At 42.6% G+C, this 21,296-nt stretch overlaps 1 protein-coding gene and 1 long non-coding RNA gene across 2 annotated transcripts in view; both read right to left on the bottom strand.

Annotated features, from left to right (window-relative positions):
• The window catches only part of LOC138741753 (5-hydroxytryptamine receptor 2A-like), a 30,913-nt gene extending 15,746 nt beyond the window's left edge, over positions 1-15,167 (bottom strand). The window contains exon 1 of the mRNA XM_069896042.1: positions 14,640-15,167. Coding sequence (XP_069752143.1) covers positions 14,640-14,940 — 301 coding nt within the window. The 5' untranslated portion in view covers positions 14,941-15,167. The remainder of the gene's footprint in view (positions 1-14,639) is intronic.
• A 9-nt stretch (positions 15,168-15,176) lies between these two features.
• LOC138741754 (uncharacterized) lies at positions 15,177-16,964 on the bottom strand. Its single transcript, XR_011343742.1, has 3 exons — positions 16,773-16,964; positions 16,250-16,284; positions 15,177-15,482 (listed from the first exon to the last, which is right to left on the bottom strand). It is a non-coding gene; the product is annotated as an uncharacterized lncRNA (long non-coding RNA).
• Between the last annotated feature and the right edge of the window lie 4,332 nt (positions 16,965-21,296).

Here is a 21,296-nt window from a genome sequence, read left to right as displayed (position 1 = left end):
TACCATGATGGACGTCTACAACACTCAATGCAGGCAAAAGGCAATAAACATTGTTTGCCTCTGTGGCCATGACTCAGGTTGAGTTCTGTCAAAAGACCTCAAAGCAGTGTAGCCAGAGTTCAAAGCACTCTGAGGCTTCTGGACATTGTGGGTCGATCTCCAGCTTATCAGAGTTGTTCCATCATTGGAAAAAAAATTATTGTAAATAAAACTGATGCGCTATTAATAAATCAAAGACTAGAGTTACGGAACAATAGGCTTTTATTTACAATAAGCGAAGGTTATCCTGTGCTGTGACCCAGGCCTTCTGGGGAGGGGTTATGGTGTTGGAGCCTTTATACAGGGTCGAGAGGGAAGAGCCACAGGTCCAGCCATAGTATGGGGTGGATCCAGAAAATGAGTGTACAGCAGTTTGCCACACGTGTTGATATTGCTTTGTTTATCAGAATTTCTATATATGAACAAATTTCTTGTTGAAATTTTTCACTGAAATATAAGCTTTCGTTCATTGAATTTAATGTAGAAAGTACACAGAACATTCAAATGAAAGAACAGCAAAAAAGATTTATATTAAAGATTGTACAAGAGATTATATTGTTAGCAGACATCTTCACCCGAATTATGTTAGCATTCTTTTTAATTGTTGTAGAACGAGTCCTGCCCTATCCAATGTTCACTGGCTTTCTCTGGAACACAGCCCTTGTATGTATGTTCATTTTCTGAAGTGCTGAGACCACAGTGCAAGTGAAACGCAATGACATTGTACCAATAGCATATTCAAATAAACTGAAGACGTTGATAAATTTCAATCAGTGGCCATCACTGGAACAAAGCCCCAAACACAGCAACAAAGCTAGGTACCGTTAAGTATCAGGAACTGATCTGGATATACTTCTAATCACTGCTTTGAGTTTGATAAACTGAACACTTTGTCATGCACTTCATTTAAGCGTAGAGCTATAGAAAACAATGAGTTAAACAGTGGTTAAATTTCCTAGTCTTTTTTTAAAAAAATCTACATAAAGCATTTAAAATCATATTAGTCAACAAACTTATTAATTGAAAGCTTTGTCTGTTACCTCTTGGGTACATATTTTATCAGGTCCTGAAGACAGTATGTTGTTCATAACCAGAGTGCATTGTTTATAGCCCATTCAGCAGCCTGTTACAGTATCGGGGAGGTTAAGAAAGGTTTATTGCCCGATCATTGTGACCTACATTATTTTCATTTACAATATCATTTTAAGTTAATTGGAGTTGAAATATGAAGAGACATCTGACCTTATTCAGTGAAAACAAGATGAAGTAATTTCAGCCAGAACTATTGGAAGATAAGATTTAGAAAGAAAATTTAGGCATGAAAATAAAATGTTTGAATGTTCAATGATAAGAATCTTGTGTGACAATTCACTGTTGAGATGAAAGGATTCTAAAATGTAATTTTTTTACTACGCAGTTGGTCGTGTATTGCACAAGCCATCTCAGTGGTACAAATTGGGATTGCCAAATTTTCTGGGAAATATTCAACGTGAACAATGTTTTTATTAAAATACATTCACTTTCTGCAATAGTTGTAATGCAGAAGGACTCTTTGTCAAGTGATTTGCAACAAAAATGCATTTAACACAAATGTGTTATGGCTGGGAATGAGACTCGAGGTAGGCGCATCCAGCTCAAGGAAATCTCCGACCGGTTGTAGAACTTTCTCAAAAAGGTGTTGTACGCATTGGTACCACTGATATAGGTAGAAATGGGATGAGGTCCTGCAGTGTGAATATATGAAATTAAGCAAAAGGTTAAAAGGCATGAAATCGTGGGTTATACTCCCTTATGATAGTGAGTAGGGGTAGAAAGGTAGATGAATGTGTGATTGAGGTGCTACTGCAGGAGGAAGGGATTCAGATTTATGGTCCATTGAGGTCTTTTTGTCAGAGAAAACCAGTACGTGGGATGAGTTGCACTGGAATTTGACCAATATTCTGATGGGGAATTTGCTAAAGCTATTCAGAAGGATTTAACCTAGTCTGGACAGGACAGGCCCAAAAGTGGCAGCTGAGAAAGTTGATGTAAAAAAAGATTAAAGTAACAAAGTCCAGTTGACAGGAGAGGCAAGGGCAGGACAAGGACCAAGGAAGGATAGATAGACTAAACTGCAATATTTTAATGCAAGAAGCCTGGCAAGGGAAGTAAATGAATTCAGAGCATGTAGTTAACCCAATATTGCTGGAAAAACTCAGCAAGTCATGCAGCGATCGATAAGCAAAGATAAAGATGCATAAACAAAGATTTGGGGCTGACCCCGCCATTAAAGAATGAGCAAAGAGTAGGCAGGTTCCTGAATAAAATGGTGGGGGGGAAGGGAGGGGCCGAGACCCATAAGCAAGAGGTCATAGATGGACATGGGTGGGAAGGCACAAGAGAAAAAAAGCTGGAAAGTGATGGGAGAAAGGGATAGCTCTCTGAATGGAGAGCTGGAGGAAAGGAGACAGAGGGAAGGGGAAGGGAGGGAAACAGGGAGTGCTCTAATGGAAGCCGGAGAAATTTATGTTAATGCCACCCTGTTGGAGAGTGTCTAGACTGAATATTACCCAATTTATGAGTGGCCTTAGTTTGGCAATGCATGAGCATTGTCAGCATGGTAGTGGGGCATGGTTGTGGGGTATGGTAGTGGGGCATGGTAGTCAGGCATGGTAGTCGGGCATGGTAGTGGGGCATGGTAGTCAGGCATGGTAGTTGGGCATGGTAGTGGGTGTAAGTATTTGGAAAGGCAGATTTTATTAAATGATTGCAGAAGGAGGTGGGGGGGGGAGGGGTGCCCTTTGCACAGTTTTTTTGCAAGTGGCTGAAATGTCACAGATCACTGTGATCAGATACCATAATTCTACAGGATTGGGCTGCAAATTTGAGTCCAAAATTGGGGGAAAGATTCATTTTCATGGCACTTGAAATGAACTCGCAGAGGTTGATTGAGAAAGGGACGTAAAAGGAAGAGAAAAAGGGGCTATGTCATATCATAGGCAGATAAAGGTAAAGGAAAATCCTTTGAGATTCTGTAAATATATTAAGAGCAAAAGAGTAACTGGAGAGAGAATAGGTTCCAAAAGGATCAAGGTAGTTTTCAATGTGTGGAGCCACAAAAGATGGGCAAAAACTTAATCAATTTATTTCTTATCTGTATTCACTGTAAAAAGATAATTGAAACAAAGGAATTCAGGGAAAAATGGTGATGTTCTGAAACATACTAATATGTATATAGAGGACATGTTGGGATCCTTGATGCATATAAAGTTGGATAATTTCCAGGTGCCTAAGATGATAAGATATAGGAGGAAAATAGGCCATTCAGCCCATTAAATCTACCTGCCACTCAATCATGGACTGATCCATTTTCCAACTCAGCCCCACTCCCTGGCCTTTCCCCATAACCTGGATAATCAAGAACCTGCCTTAAATACACTCAACAAATACGCCTTCACAACCGCCTATGGCAACAAATTCTCTAGATTCTCCATCCTCTGGCGAAGGAAATTCCTAGCATCTCTGTTTTAAGTGGATGCCCTTCAATCCTGAAGTTGTGCTCTCTTGTCCTAGACTCTCCCACCACAGGAAGCAACTCAGACTATGGCTTTCAACATTCAAAATGCTTCAGTAAGATCCCGCTAAATTCCATCGAGCCCAGGTCCAGAACTGTCAAACATTCCACATATGATAACCCTTTCATTCCGGGAATCATCCCTGTGAATCTCCTCTCAATCCTATTTAACATCTGCACATCCTTTCTTAAATGAGGAGCCCAAAACTGGTCACAGTCCTCCACATGAGGTGTCACTGGTGCTTTAGAAAGCCTCAACATCACATCCATGCTCTTATAGTCTATTCTTCTTGAAATGCAGGGGTGCAGGGCTAATTTTTTAGGTGCTGAAGTTCACCTAAAACGGCGACAAGGAGTTGCCGGAGCCACCCTTCTGAGGTGCTGGAACGGCGCTCTGGTGAGCTCCAGTGGCACTGCACCCCTGCTGAAATGAATGCCAGAATTACATTTGCCTTCTTTACCACCATCTAAGCCTGCAAGTTTAGCTTCAGGGTATCCCTTTGCATCTGGGATTTTTTAAATATTCTTCCCATTTACAAAATAGTCTGCCTATTTATTTCTTCTACCCAAATGCATGACCATACACTTTCCAACATCTTATTTCATTTGCCACTTCCCTCCCCATTCTCCTAATTTCTCTAAGTCCTTCTGCAACCTCCCTGTTTCCTCAACACTACTTGCTTTTCCACTTAGATTCGTATTATCTGCAAACTTGGCCACAAACCCATTCATTCCATCATCCAAGTCTTTAACGTACAACATATAAAGTAGCAGTCCCAACACCGACACCCTAGCAACTGGCAGCCAACCAGAATATGATCCCTGTATTCCGATTCCCTGCTTCCTCCCAATCAGCCAATGCTGTACCCACACTAGTATGTTTCCTGTTACACTATGGGGTCTTATCTCATTAAGTAACTTCATGTCAAAGGCCTTTTGAAAATCCAAATACACAACATCCAGTTCATCTCCTTTATCTAGCCTGCTTGTCGTGTCTTTCCTAACTTTGTAAACTCACTTTACACAACCTCTACCCCACTCTTGCATATGTTCATGGTACCAATATGTACCATGACTTCTGGCTGCTCACCCTCCCCTATAAGAATATTCTGCAAACACTCAGAGACATCCTGGACCCAAGCACATGTGAGGCAGCGCACTATCCTGGAGCCTCTTTTGTCGTCACAGTATCTCCTATCTATTCCCCTAACTGTCAAGTCCCGATGACTATCACTCTGCCTGACTTTGCCCTTACCTTTGAAGGTCAGAGTCAACCACAGTTCTATTGGTCTGCATGCTGCCTTGCCCATATAGGACTTTCCTATATCACTATACTTGTTGCTGAGGGTAATGGCATCTCTTGGTCTTCACCCATCTACTAGCTGAATCCTGCGTCCTCTGGTTGTAATCACCTGCTCGAATGTCTTATCGATGACTTGCTCAGCCTCCTGGGTCATGCTCAGTTCATCCAACTCCAGCTCCAGTTCCTTAATATAGCCTTTTAGGAGCTGGACATGGCCACAGGTGAAGTCATCAGGGAAACCATAATATTCCATGAATTCCCACATCCTCCAGGAGGAGCATTCAACTGCCATCTCTCCTGCATAGACTAAATCAGCATTCATGAAAGGAAAAACTTAACCTCACTTGGTTCTTTGGCCTCAGCCCTCTTGAGCCAATGCCTCAACCCACTCTAAAACTGGGCCACTCACACAACAGGTTGAGCTCCCCTTCCCTTTCATTGGCCAAAGCTAATTAATCCAAAGGAAAAAAAAATTAAACAAGCACCTATCTTTCCCCATGCTTTCTAATAGCTTCTTTTCTCATTCTGAGCAAATGTATCCAAGGAAATTGTGGGAAGCAAGAGAAGAAATTGGTAGGGCCCTGGCAAAGATTTTTTCGGTCTTCCTTAGGCACATGTGAGGTACCAGAAGGACTATTAGGACAGCCAGTGAACAATAGGGTGAGCCTCACATGGGAAAGTTATTGAAAGGACTTAGATACAGGATCAACTTGCGTTTGGAAAGGCAAGGACTAACTAGGGCTAGTTAACATGGTTTATGTGTGGGCAATTGTGCCACATGAACTTGGTGCAGGGTGAACTACCCCATTGGATATAAAATCAACTTGGTGAGGGGAGGAAGAGGGTCTCAGTTTGAAGCCTGAATCCTGGGATGTGCTGCACGGATTGGTGTTATGTCCATCGTTGTTTGTTATGCATATTAATGATTTGCTGAGCAGATTAGATGTTGCAGGTAACACCGACATTGGTGATGTGGTGCACAGTAAAGAAGATTGTCCAAGTTTACAACGGTCAAAGTGGGCAAAGGAACGACAGTCAAAATTTAACTTAGACTGGTGCAAAGTGTTGCATTTTGAGAAGCAAAATCAGGACAGAACCAACACAGGGAATAGTAAGTCCCTGAAGATTGTTGTTGAACTAGTTCGCTAAAAATGGTGACACAAGGTGGTGAAGAGGGAGCATGGCATGCTTGCCTTCAACAAATGGGGTTAGAGAATATGAAAGTTGGGGCATCACATTTCAGCTGAACAAGACATTGATAAAACCACACCTGGAATAATGTGCACAATTCTGATTGCCATGTCACAGTATGGATGTGATTAATCTAGAGAGGATGCAGTATTGACTCTCAAGGATGATGCTGGGTTTGGGGGGCTTAAGTTAAAATGAGAACATGAATAGAGTGGGACTATTTTCCCTGGAGCGAAGGAGGTTGAGGGGTGACCTGATAGAGCTTTATAATATCATGAGAACATTGATTAAGCAGGTGGATATTGTTATTTTTCCCCCTGGATAAAGGAAATCTCGAGTGAATAGATTTAAGATAAGAGAGGGAAATATTAAAGGGATCTGAGTTGTAAATTTTTCCACACGGTAGTAGATATATGAAACAAACTGGTATAGGATGTAGGACCATAGAACATTGCAGCACAGAAACAGGCCCTTCAGCCCTTCTAGTCTGTGCAAAACTATTTTTTTTTCACTTGGTCCCACTAACATAGCCCTCCATACCCCTCCCATCCATGTACCATTCTTAAATGCTAAAACTGAGCCCGCATTCACAACTTCAGCTGACAGCTCATCCACACTCTCACCACTCTCTGTATGAAATAGTTTCCACTAATATTCCCCCTAAACTTCTTCCCTTTCACTCTTAACCCATGTCCTCTGCTTTGCATCTCTCCTATCCTCAGTGGAAAAAGCCTATCTACATTTACACTGTCTATCTCCCTCATAATGTTAAAGATCTCAATCAAATCTCCCTTCATTCTTCTACACTCCAGGCAATAAAGTCCTAACCTGTTTAATCTTTCCTGGTAACTCAGTTCCTGATGTCCAGGCAACATCCTAGTAAATCTTCTCTGCACTCTTCCTAGCTTATTGATATCTTTCCTGCAGTTTTGGCCTCAAATGTTTTATGCAACTTTACCATAACATCCCAACTCATATATTAAATACTTTGATTTATGAAGGTAAATATGCCAAAAGCTTTCTTTATAACCCTACCTACCTGTGATGCCACTTTCAGGGAATTATTTATCTGTACCTGTGGCAGAAGAGAAAACACTTTCAATGTTTAAAAGAGTAGTAAAGGGTTTGAGGGATACGAGTCAAATGCAGGCAATTGGAATTTGCTCAGGAAGGCACCTTAGTCTGCATGGATGAGTTAGGCTGATGGACTTGTTTTGTGCTGCGCTGTTCTACAACTCTATTCCATGATAAAACCAGGATGTTATGAGTCATCAAAAATGAAGCAAACTAAACAGGATTGTTTTTAGAAATCAGGAATGACTCATGGCTTGAAGGTGGTATGAAATTGAAGAAAATTTGAAATGAGGTTTTAATTAGACAACTGACCTCTTCTTCTGTTGAATTGTGCTTTGAATGAGAAATTCCCAGTTGAGTCACATAGCATGGAAACAGATCCTATTCACAGTGACTCTCGGGCATCCATATCAGTCACATCTCCTCACACTTGGGCCATTATCTTTCTTAACCCGGTGATTTAAGTGCTTGTCCAGACAAATACTGGCGGTATGTTCCAGGAACTCACTACACTCTGGGAGTACAATTCTAAATCCCATACTCCTTATCCCAAATCTTCATCCTCCAGTTTTATTTGCCTCTGTTTTCTGCTGTCTAGCTTTCCTATATCCATCATAATCCTCTCTGTGGCACTATCAAGTCTTTCCTTTTATGTGGTGACATCTACACACTTAACTCCAGCAGAGGTCTGACTGCATAAACTCCCTCCTCTTGTATTAATTGCTCAAAATTAATGAAGGCCATCATCCCATACGCCTTTTTAACCATGTTATCTACCAATGCCATCTTTAAGTATGAGTGTGCTTGCACACAAATCCCTCTGGTCCTCAGTACTCCCAAGGTCCTTGCCTTTCATGGTGGATGCCCTGGTCTTATTTATACTCTCGATGGAGATGTGGGGGGGCTGGTAGTCATGGTGGGGAGCTGGCTGATGGAGGACCTCAGTTTTCTTCAGGCTGACTTCCAGGCCAAACATTTTGGCAGTTTCCGCAAAGCAGGACGTCAAGCGCTGAAGAGCTGGCTCTGAATGGGCAACTAAAGCGGCATCATCTGCAAAGAGTAGTTCACGGGCACACAAAACTCAAAACGGTCAACCAGTTTACCTATCTCGGCTGCACCATTTCATCAGATGCAAGGATCGACAATGAGATAGACAACAGACTCGCCAAGGCAAATAGCGCCTTTGGAAGACTACACAAAAGAGTCTGGAAAAACAACCAACTGAAAAACTTCACAAAGATAAGCGTATACAGAGCCGTTGTCATACCCACACTCCTGTTCGGCTCCGAATCATGGGTCCTCTACCGGCACCACCTACGGCTCCTAGAACGCTTCCACCAGCGTTGTCTCCGCTCCATCCTCAACATCCATTGGAGCGCTTTCATCCCTAACGTCGAAGTACTCAAGATGGCAGAGGTCGACAGCATCGAGTCCACGCTGCTGAAGATCCAGCTGCGCTGGGTGGGTCACGTCTCCAGAATGGAGGACCATCGCCTTCCCAAGATCGTGTTATATGGCGAGCTCTCCACTGGCCACCGTGACAGAGATGCACCAAAGAAAAGGTACAAGGACTGCCTAAAGAAATCTCTTGGTGCCTGCCACATTGACCACCGCCAGTGGGCTGATAACGCCTCAAACCGTGCATCTTGGCGCCTCACAGTTTGGCGGGCAGCAACCTCCTTTGAAGAAGACCGCAGAGCCCACCTCACTGACAAAAGGCAAAGGAGGAAAAACCCAACACCCAACCCCAACCAACCAATTTTCCCTTGCAACCGCTGCAATCGTGTCTGCCTGTCCCGCATCGGACTTGTCAGCCACAAACGAGCCTGCAGCTGACGTGGACTTTTTACCCCCTCCATAAATCTTCGTCCGCGAAGCCAAGCCAAAGAAGAAGAAGAAAAAAAGAAAGAAGATTTATACTCTCAAAACGTATCATCTCACATTAATCAAGATAAGTTCCATCTGTCATTTTCCAATCTGTTCCACCAACAGATTTATATTTATGTGGATGGAGAACCATGAATGGCATTGAATGCAGTCTTGCTGCCAATGCACATCTTTGAATAAAAGCAATCAGATTCATAAGTTCTCATCATTCAGTAAGATGGTGCAATTATTTCATCCCACCAACGGACCTTTGGTCCTTTAGTTGCAATCCACTTACATCAATGTTCCGAAATGCTGGAGTGACTCAGCCGGTCATTTCAACATCCATAAAAAGCAGAGATATATTACTGACATTTTGGGCCTGAGCCCTTCTTCAAGGAATAAGCAGAGTGAACCAGAAGCAGGAAATCTCAGAATTTAGACAGTGCCAGCCCGGGGAGGAATCCTGACCAACAAAAGGTGATCATTGGAGACGATAAAGGACGAGGTAAGAATTTATCATGTTTGTGCAAAAGTAGATGGGGAAAGGAAAGTCAGAGCTGAGGGAAAGTGATGGGGAAGAAGTGGGAGGGTGATGGGATGTTTTAATGAAAGCCAGAGAAGTTGATATTAATGCCATCTAGTTGGAGGGGGCCCAGTTGGATGATGAGTGTTGCTCCTCCAATTTGTAGGTGAGCTCAGTCTAGGACCACCAACGGACACGTCAGCAAGGGAATGGAATGGTGAATTGAAATGGGTGGCAACATATGTGAAGCAATATTTCACTTGTGAATCTGCAGTGGTCATCGACTGCATCCGGTCCTCCCATTGTGGTCCTCTCTACATCGGAGAGACTGGACTGGGAGACTGGGAGATAATTTTGTTGGGCATCTCAGCTTTGTCTGTGTTAATAGCGTAGATCTCCCAGTGGTCGCCCATTTCAATTCCCCATCCCGTTCCCTTGTTGACATGTCTGTCCACGGTCTCATGCACTGCCAAACTGAGTCCACCCGCAAATTGGAGAAACAGCACCTTATCTTCCAACTGGATGGCATTAATATCGACTTTCCTGGCTTTCATTAAAACATCCCCCATTCACCTCCCCCCGTCGCCTTCCCCCAGCTCTGTCTCTCCCTTTCCTGTCTTCCTTTGCACAAACATGATAAATTCTTACCTCATCGCTCGTCATATCCTTTTGTTGGGCTGGACTCCTTCCCCAGCCGGCACTGTCTGAATTCTGAGACTCTCTCAGATTTCCTGCTTCTTGCTTATTCTGCTTATTTCTTGAAGAAGGACTCAGGCCCGAAATGTTGGTAATATACCTTTGTCTCCTATGGACACTGAAAAGACCACCTGAGTTCCTTTGGCATTTCAGTGTTTTTATTTCAATCATGGCACCTGCAGACTTTCGTGTTTCACTCATATTATCATTCGCCTGCTTTGGCATATCTTTTTGCAATTTCTATGAAATTCTCTGAAATTTACTTATAATTTACTTATAATCCCGGATGTGTAATCATATTTCTGTTACTTTTTAAACCAAAACATGCTTTCTGCTCGGATATTCTCTCTCAAATGCTGCACTATTCTTTTAATTAAAAGTGCAACCCCTTTTCATTCCATCCTTTCTTCACCTTTCCCTATCTTTGCTGAACACCTTGGATCCAGAAATAATTAAAACTTATTCCTATCAATCTATAACTAAATCTGTCATTGCCAGGGAATCATAATGCCACATGGCCAATTCTGGCTTCATCTTATTAACTCTTTTTAAAGCATTGACCTGCATGCAGTATAAACATTCCTCAGACCTTCTTGAACTTAGTCTGGTCCCACTTAAATACTTCCTAAATCTTGTGCCAAATTAGTTCAAACTTCCCCAAAGCAGAGGTGTGGCCATGCGAAGGACTTGGACATGCTTTGGTTGAGCTCGCTGTGAAGATGATGTAAAAGGCAGTTAAAATCTCAAAATCAAGAATTTTTCACCAAAAATGGATAAAGCAAGTGCCAAGAGTTGCTTTCTAGATGCATTAATTAAAAGAAATTAACTTAACAAATATTATCACCAGAGTATCTATTCTTAATAAAACCAGCTTGATTTGCATGAATCCAATTGTAGCAAAAATGTAACCAATCTATTGGCTAAAACCTTAGCTACTATTTTATAATCAACATTCAATAATGAAATCGGCCTATAGGAACCAACTTTAAGTGGGTTTCTATCATTTTTTGGAAAAACAGTAATTAATGCTTAAGAAAAAGATTCCAGAAAACAACCCAACACATCCATAAATACAGGAAGCAATAGATCCTAACATTCTTTATAAAACTCCAAAGTAAATCCATCTTTGCTTGGTGATTTCCCTCCTGGCATAGCCAATAAAGCTTCTTTAACCAACCAACCAATGATAGTGGGGGGGGGGGGGGGGGAAGTAGAGGCTAGTGGGGGGAGGTTGGGAGGGAGGGAAGTGTATGGGGGGAAGATTTCTGTATTGTATACTTTAACATTTGTAAATTTAAAAAAATCTGAATAAATGAAATTTTTAAAAAAGCAAGTGCCAAGAGAGCAAGGCAGCAAAAAAAAACAAAGCCGAAGAAGTTTCTACTCAGCCGGGAACATAGAGTGAAGGTCCAAAAGGGAGTGGCCTCGGGACTGGCGGATCCCATCAGAGCTGGGGCGTCAGAACAAAAACTAAATATTATCCTTGAGAAAATGTAAAATCTGAGTAATTGATTTGCAGGCATCGAAACTGTAATGAGAAACATGTCTGAGCGGATGACTGAAATTAAAGAAATCATTGAGAATTTAATGCAAAGGAGGAGAATGGTGCCAGGAGAGGAGTATCTATAAAAGATGGCACTAACAGGAGGGGTTCTTCTTCCTCAAAAGATTCCATGGGCTTTTTTTTTACAGGATTTGGGAGTTTCCTGTTTATGTCACCGTCAGGACAGGGTGGTTGTATGTGTTTTTTAAAGGGAAGAGATCACTATTATTTAAACAATCGAAGAAGTTTTATAGTTAAACAATACGTTTAAAAATTGGCATGGATAGAACATTAAAATGTATTAGTTTTAACATTAATGGGATGAACAGGCTGTTGAAAAGGAAGTGGCTCTTGGCACACCAAAAAAAAATTAAAGGCAGACGTGGTCTTTCTACAAGAAATGCATCTTACCAAATTGGAACAAGCTAAATTAGAAAGAGGATGGGTGGGGCAAGTAATATTGCTCAAAAGCAAGAGGAGTAGTGGTTTTAATTAATAAATCTTGGTCATTTATGAATATTTATGTGCCAAATTATGACGATGAAGCCTTTTATCTTTTTTTAAAAACAGGAAAGGGAAGATAAAATACGCTGTTTGGGGGAGATTTTAATTTCTGTTCAGGCCCAAATTGTCAACTGTCTTTTACTTCCCAGAGATGCTGTGCAACCAGCTGAATTTCTCTAGTACCCTCGAGAATTGCACAGAATCCCTACCTGTCTGTGTTTTGCAATCTGCGCCATGACCACCCTTTGAAATCTGCTGTCCATTAAACACTCAGCCTCAGAGCTAGAGGACAGTGATGTCAATCGTTAGTCATGGTGCAGGAGGGAGCTTGAGCTCCTCCGGCTGATGACATTTTACTGCACCTGGGGCTGTCAAAGACACAGGAGCTCCCACATGGTGCAAGACATGCATTGGGAGGTGCCCTTGCCATCCACTTTGCCACCAGGTTGTGGAAGGAGATAAATGAACAAATGAGAAAGATCCCAAGATGATCCTCAGGAATGTTATCGGTATGGGGGAAGCATCGCTGCTGTTCCTGGCCACGAATAATGACACTGTGGTGATTAAAAGGCCCAAAACGTTAGTTACCTTTAACTTCCTCGGATGCAACATGACTTGTTGAATTTCTCCGGCACATTTCTGTGTGACTCTGTGGAGGTGACTGCTTACCAAACCATAGAAACTTTGTAAAACTGGACTGAATCACGGTCCAATCTGCTTTGCCCAGACCTGAGTACTAGCTATGTACTTCAGTTCGGGATTAAGTGGGTGACTTTTACGCTATTTTCCAAATTTAAAGGGAGAGCAATCGGACATTTCCACCTGTTCTTATTTGCATCTCATTCGCTGTCCTTCAGCCTGTATCTTTGCTACCAGCTGAATTCTCTTTCTCAGTACATTAAACATTAAAAATCTAATTACATAATCAAATTTGCAAGTGCTTGTTAATAAATTTATCTCAAACAGATGCTTTCAATTTTATAATTAGGATATAAATATTACATAAATTTCTCTCGCAGTCTACAAGATACTGTATTACTGTTCATAAAGTACAATTTCTGTTAGAACCATAGAAAACTACAACACAGAAAACAGGCCATTCGGCCGTTCTCATCTGTGCCAGTACATCATTCTGCTAGTCCCACCAACCTGCTTCCATTCCATAAACCTCCAGTCCTCTCCCTTCCATGTATCTGTCCAATTTATTCTTAAAATTAAGAGTGAGCCCACATTTACCACATCATATGGCAGCTTGTTCCAAACTCCCACCACCCACAGAATGAAGAAGTTTCCCCTTAATGTTCCCTCTAAACCTTCCACCTTTCACCCTAAAGCCATGACCTCTTGTATTTAACTCTCCTAATCTAAGTTGAAAGAGCCTACTTGCATTTACTCTGTCTATACCTCTCATGATTTTGTAAACCTCTATCAAACCTCCCCTCATTCTTCTACACTTTAAGGATTAAGTCCCAACCTGTTTAATCTTTCCCTGTAAGACCTGGCAACATCCTTGTAAATATTCTCTGCACATTTTTCTCTTTTCTGGTTAAATTCAGTTTTATTCCTTCAGTCAGAATCTTTCAAGGAGAATTTTTATTATCTCATAGATGTCAGTGCATTTAGTAAAAATTGGTTGGTTTGCTGATTTTTTATCCTTTGACACATCTGCCATGAATTTTGCAAGCAAATTTACAGTCCCGTACCATCTTGGTATCAGAACTGCTCTGCCCAAGACCTGCAGAGAATTGTGAACACCATCACACAAACCAACCTTCCCTTTATCAATTCTGTCTACACCTCCCATCATCTTGGGAAACCGGCCAATTGTAAAATTATTTAACTTTGCCTACCATAAGGGAGACAGAGAGTCGCCACTTTGTACAGCACTCCTCACAGAAATGAGGCCCCAGCGAGGAACAAACTTGCGACCCTTGGTTGACAGAAGCAGTGCTCTAACCCACTGAGCTTTCGGAGCCTTAAAGGACCCCTCCAACCTTGGTCACCTGCTCTGGACCTCCTTCCTGTCATGTCGTGCCACCAGATTCAAGGATAGTTTCTTTCCTGCTGTTATCAGGCTCTTGAAAGGATTTCCCTCTTGGAAAAGATGAAGCCTTGCACTGTTTGATTGTTCTTTGACTTTTTAATACCTTTGTTTTATTGTAACCCTGTCATCGGCACAATTGCTCTATTCTTCCACAACCTGCTGATCTATGAATAGGTCAAATTGCCTAAATGGCGTGCAAAATAAAGCTTTTGACTGCATCTTGGCACACGAGACAACACAAAGTTCAAATTCAAATTCATCCACATTGTCACTGGTTTATGAAATTTATATACAACTTACCGTAGAGAATAGTAATGAGAGAAACTGGCATGACTAAAATCCCGACCAGCATGTCAGCAACGGCCAGTGACATTAAGAAGTAGTTTGTGGCGTTCTGCAGCTTCTTCTCCAGGGAGACTGCCAGGATCACTAATATGTTGCCTCCCACAGTCAGCACAATGATCACCAGAATTAGCAAAGCTGGCCAGTTCTTTCTCGAGATGGTTGTGTGCAAGATGTCCTCCAGATCTGAGACATTAAGTACTTCCCCTGTGACCAAGCTCTGGTTCAGGACATAAGAACTATTGATGTTCCTGGCCATCAGAACACTGTGAAGAGTAAGATCTAAAGACACAGAACTATAGCAGAGACAGTCAATTTTTAAGAACTTATCTTAAACAATATTGAAAGTGCATTGTTCTTTACTATTATGCAATGCCTCTATTAAAGGGAAGAGAGCTTCAATTAGTCCAGGAACACAGGAGTTATCCATCTGCTACCTTGTAAGCATTTAGTTGAAAAATCTAATGCTTTAAGTCATCCAATGTTTTTCTCACACTAGCAGAATGAGCAATTGGGGTTCTCAAAGTTCACAATTTGGCTACCTGATTAAAACGTTTGTTCATCCTGCTTCATATGCCTTGTAGTAGCAGCCAGAACATCAACACAAATGTTTGCAAACTCCTCACAGTTCATGAGATGGTTTCTTGGTCTCATCTTTTCTTCCATCCTTTTCAGTTTCTTTGCTGCTTTCTCTCCACCCCCCTCCCCCACCCCCCAGGGGCTGAGGTTTCCTTTGGGTTTCTGCAGGATTTTTATTCTCTGATCAAGATGTGCTCTTCTTGGAGTTGACTGGTTCCATTTCTGAAATTACATTGAGAAGGATATTACAATTTTAGTCTCGATGCATGCAGATACACACACACACACACACACACACACACACACACACACACACACACACACACACACATGCATGCACATACACACGCGCGTGCACACACACTCACACACACGCGCGCACACACACACATTCACACACACTCACGCACGCACACAGACAAACACACATACACGCACATACACGCACATACATGCACACACATACATGCACACATGCACACACAGGCACACACACACACATGCACATACACACAGATCCACAAACATGCATACACATGCATGTGTGCACACACAAACACATGCACATACACATACACACATGCACACACTGGTGCACACACCGAGACTCATGCACACATACACACACACACACACACAAACAGACATGCACACACACACAGACACACATGTATGCACGCGCACACATGTGAGCACACACACACATGCGTGCCCACACAGAGAAATGTGCATGCATGTACACACATCCCCACAAATGCACACACACATGCACACAGAAGCGCGCACACAGACACAGATAGACACACACACAGACATGCATGCGTGCGCACACACAGAGACACACACGCGCATGCACGCGCACACACCACACACACACACACACACACACACACACACACACACACACACACACACACACACACACACACACACACACACGCACGCGTGCATAAAATTTGTATGATTTCAAAAAGTCTTAGTATTCCTACCTGGTTTCAATGTTCAATGAATCTTGGTTCATTTCCTGGGAACATGAAAGAAATATATTTACTCCCTACGTAAGTCCACCCATACAAACACACTCATTTATTTTAGTTGCTTTTGAAGTCCTAGTTTCAGCAAACTGCAGAACAGCTCATTGATTTATTGCAATTTCTCCCCAAACTATTATCACAGATAGGAAAACAATTTATTAAAGCTTCAATTCGGAGTTATTTTCCACCGCTATTATCCTTGCAATTATCTTTTCTTTTAGTTCATTAACTGCTGCTACATCCATCACTACCCCTCGCATAACAGGGAGCATTAACTCGGTATGTTCCAAATTACTCAACGTAATGTGCTTTAATTAGGTAGAAAGCTTATGGTGCATTCTTTATTTTTAGCAATTCTCTATTACTAATTGAGACTCAGACAAGATGGATGACAATCATCAACAGGATTCTTCATCCCTTAGCTATCTGAAATTGAAAATTGCTTCAAGATATTAATATGACGGTATTGATAGCTTACCTGTGAATATAAATTCAAAAGAGGGAGAAGGTGTAGCCCTCTATTGAACAAGATGGGAATTTGCAGGGCCAAGATCAACGTGATTATCTTGAATTATGTCAGAGGACTGAAGGGGTGCATGGTCCACTCCTACAGATCTGTGCGCAGATGCATCGAGCCTAAATTTCTCCTGCTTAGTCATGGAGTGAGAGTAGGAGGGGCACTGAAACATAAAGGATAGTGTTAGATATCAACTACAACCTTGAAAGAAGTGCAGTTTAAAAACCTGGTGAGTTAAAACAAAACCAAAAGCAATTCGGTGAGATAAAGAACAAGGATCCACAGAAACTTGACTAATCTGTAGGATCTACTAGTAAAGTTTAAAAGACATTCAGACAGATAATTGGATAGGAATTGTTTAGAACAGTAGTTTTCAAACTGCCCCCTAAACTCACTTTCCACTTTAAGTAAGCCATCGGTGCTCTGTGATTAGAAAGGAATTGCTTAAGGTGGGATGAGAATGGGGGAATATGGTTGTGAATCACTGCTCTAGACCCAATTGTTACTGAAGTATTTTGCTTGAGAAAAATTGTCATTGGCCGATTTCCTTTGGAGCTATGAAATTGTGCGCATAATGAGGGACGATTAAAACAGTGGGTTTCAAACTTTTTCTTTCCACTCACATACCACTTTAAGTAATCCCTTACTAATCACAGAGCACGATGGCATATGGAATACTTAAGGTGGAATGTAAGTTTAGGGGGAAGTTTGAAAATCACTGGTTTAGAAAGATAGGGCCAAATGCAAATTATTTTATTCCTTCACAGTACGTGGGTTTGAACCGCTGGAGTCCTTGTGGTCAGGGTGGCGTATGGCTTGGAGGGCAATTTCCACATGGTGGTTTTCACCTGCTTTTGCTGCCCATGTCCATTTAGCTGAGAGAGATTTGAAAGGTGCTGTCTAAGTAGTGAACCCTGAAGATGGTGCAAAATGCTGCAGTGATGTGTCGGGATGGTGTGCTGAGTGGCTATTGATCGAGTGCCTATCAAGTGGCCTGCTGTGCCCTGCATGGTGTGGAGCTTCTGAGTGTTGTGGACGCTGTCCTCATGCAGGTGTTCCATCACACTCCTGACGAGCCTTTGAGGAGTTAGGAGGTGGGTTATTTGCTGCAGGACTCCTAGCCTTGGACATGTTCTAGTAGCCACATCCAGGATGTGGCTGCACCAGTTCAGTTTTTGATCAATGGCATTGATATTGATGGGGAGGGATTCAGGCGATAGTAAAATGCTAATGAGTGTCAGCAGGCTTTCCTCTTGGTGGACCATCATCCCTGGCATGAATTTTCCTTGCCACCTATCAGCCCAGGCTTCAACATGGTCCAGGTCTTGCTGCATTTGGTGTGGACTGCTTCACCATCTGGGAGCCTCCTCTTGCTCAGGTAGGCAACTTGGTCGGTATGAATGAGTTGGGCCGCAGGGCCTATTGCCCTGCTGTATGACCCAATGTCTGAATGACAGACAGAATGCTGACATTAACTCTCAGAGCTGGAAGATATGTTGAGGAGGAAGTACAGTAGGTGTAAAGTGACAGGTGTAGGTGGGTCAATGATCATCTATTGTAGCGTGTGTACTAATGTGAAGTGTGGAAAGAAGGACACACACACGCACACACACGCACACACACGCACACACACACACACGCACGCACGCACGCACGCACGCACACACGCACACACACATGCACACACACACACACACACACACACACACACACACACACACACACACACACACACACACACACACACACACACACACACACACACACACACATAAGGAGTCCAAGGTGAAGATTGGTTTATTTCACTGGCAGCTCTGCTTATATTCTCTCCCCTCTGCTGATTTCAGGAGTGATGTAATAGCAGCGCCGGCCTCAGATTGGTCAGCGTTCCCACCATTGCCCATTGTTTTCTGCCATATGGGTCGTCACCTGGGATGAAGGTCATTGGCCCCCACAGGGTCTGCGCGGTTGCCGCGTTCGTCGGCCATCTTGTGTACCGGGTCACATCCCGGTTAGCTAGAGTATTGTAAGAAAAACACAAAAATGCTGGAGGAACTCAGCAGGACGCACAGTGTCTGGAGGAGGTAAAGATATATCACCAATGTGTGTTTTTAGACATACAGCTCGGTAACAGGCCATTTCAACACACATCCGTGCTGCCCAATTTACACCCAATTAACCTACCACCCCCTCCCCCTCCCCATTGTACATTTTTTGAAGGGTGGGAGGAAACTGGAGTCTCTGGGAAAAACCCAGGCAGATACAGGGAGAACGTACAAACTCCTTACAGACAGCGCAGGATCCAAACCCTGGTCCTGATTGCTGGCAGTGTAAATGCGTCCCGCTAACCAGTATGCCAACTAATGCTTCAGGCCTAAAGCCTTCTTCAAGGTATGGGAAAAAGCAGGCAGGTGCCTACATAAGAGGACTGAGGGAGGAGGGAAGAAAGGCAGGGGGAGGAGCACAGGCTTATGGGAAAAAGGCCAAAGTTGTAAATGAATAGGAGGACAGGAGCAAAAAGGTGAGAATTATTCAGAGGAGAGGGATTGAGAAAGGGAGAGAGAGAGAGAGAGAGAGAGAGAGAGAGAGAGAGAGAGTGAGAGAGAGAGAGAGAGAGAGAGAGAGAGTAAGAGAGCGAGAACGTGCTGGACGGAGGGTGGGGGTGGCAGCTGACAGAAACCAGAAAAGTTGATGTTAATGCCGTCTGGTTGGAGGGTGTCCAGACATAATCTGAGGTGTTGTTCCTCAAATTTTCGAGTTGTCTCAGTCCAGCAGTAAGACCATGGGCAGACACGTCAGCAGGAGAATGGGGGTGCGGGGAGGAATTGAAAAGGGTTGCTACTGCGATATCCCCGTTATTGCAGCGGACAGAGTGAAAGTTCTCAATTAAGCGATCTCCCAATCTGTGTCCAGTCCATTCGATATAGAGAAGACCAAAATGGAGGCACCTGATGCAGTAGATAACCCCCTCAAATCTGCAAGTGAAGTGCTGTTTGGGGCCCTGTATAGTGGTGCGGGTGGGTGCAAGTGGAGCATTTCTAGTGATCACAGGGGTAAGTACCAATGGGGGGGGGGGGGCGCGTGATTAGTAGGAAGATGAGGGAGTCATAGTGAGAGTGGTCCCAGCAGATGGGCTCATCCACTGTATGTAGTGTTGAGATTGTCTCCCTGCTGAGACAGGGGCAACGTGAACTGGCATGAGGGGATATCAGAGATGGGGATTTATTTTTTGTGATCCATATTGGGACAAAAACTTTAGGGAGTAGTGTGCAAGAGGTCACTTCCAGGCAGTGTTAGGGAGCAGTTTGGAGCTGAATAAACAGGTCGCTGCAGGTCACAACTCCAAGCAGCCCGCAAAATGACCTTAAAATGAACATGTAACTCAAGATGTGCTGAGGGAAAAAGAGACAGACAGCATGCACAGTGAGTGACTGGGGTAGAGGAAGCTGTGTCATTTCAACAGACTCTACCTAAAGTCAGATGGCCAGCCTCTCGAGAGAGAAATAGAGTTGTCACGAGGATCAGGGAGGAGGACTGAATTGCAAAAAGTAACACAAATAATACATTGAAAACAATTGAAAAGGAGCAGGTAGCAAGTAAACTTGCATCAGCTACTTCAGCTAAAGGGAAAGGTTAAAAAAAAAGATGAAGGATTTAAATCAGGAAACTTTAATAAGAATCAAGCAAGTCAAACATAAACACTGAAGGATAGATTATGGCATGAGGCCTGATTAAACGACCCTTGTAGAAAAACATAGAATATTAAAGGTAAATTGAACGAATTGGCTGTACAAGTTTCAATTTGACTGGATGCTTTGATAGGTTAATTGAGGTGTGGCACCACACGGGAGAGTAATTACAGTAGGTTATATGATCTGCAGCAAAGGTAAGGAAGGTGAAACATTATTAACGTAAAAGAAAAATTATTTTATTTTGAAGTCGTGATATAACAAGAGCAATCTGACAGTGGGCACCTCAAGGAAGAACATAATTTGAAAAAAACAATAGGATGAATCAGAAGAATTTATAGGTAAAAATTAAGAAGTTGTGGCAAAAGCAGACTGTTTCTCATGGGGGATTTTAACTTGCCCTTAGATTGAGGTAAGTAGATGAACATGTTGGAAGTCCAGCAAATTTCTTAAAAGAAGACTGGATGGTTCTTAATTAGTTCTCTATTCTCAGACCATTGAAGGTTCAATAAACTTGTTAAATAAACATCAACCTTCCAGTTGCCTATAAGAACCAGGAAGGCGAGTATTTTTGTTTTGAATATTTTATTTAGCAAATTTTTTAAACCACAACAATAAATACATTTCTTTCAATAAAAATTTTCAAAAATTATGCATGTGGTATACAACATACTCCCCCCTCCTCCCTTCCTCAACCATAAAACCATAGAATGCTACAAGACCATTCAGCCCCTCTAGTCTGTGCCAACCATCATCTCCCTAGTCCCTCTGACCTGCTCCCATTCCGTGATCCTCC

This window comes from Narcine bancroftii, chromosome 8 (genome assembly GCF_036971445.1).
Source record: "Narcine bancroftii isolate sNarBan1 chromosome 8, sNarBan1.hap1, whole genome shotgun sequence".
Classification (NCBI taxonomy): Eukaryota; Metazoa; Chordata; class Chondrichthyes; order Torpediniformes; family Narcinidae; genus Narcine; species Narcine bancroftii.
The sequence above is the reverse complement of the archived record's forward strand: the minus strand, read 5'-3'. Positions and strand labels throughout refer to the sequence as shown.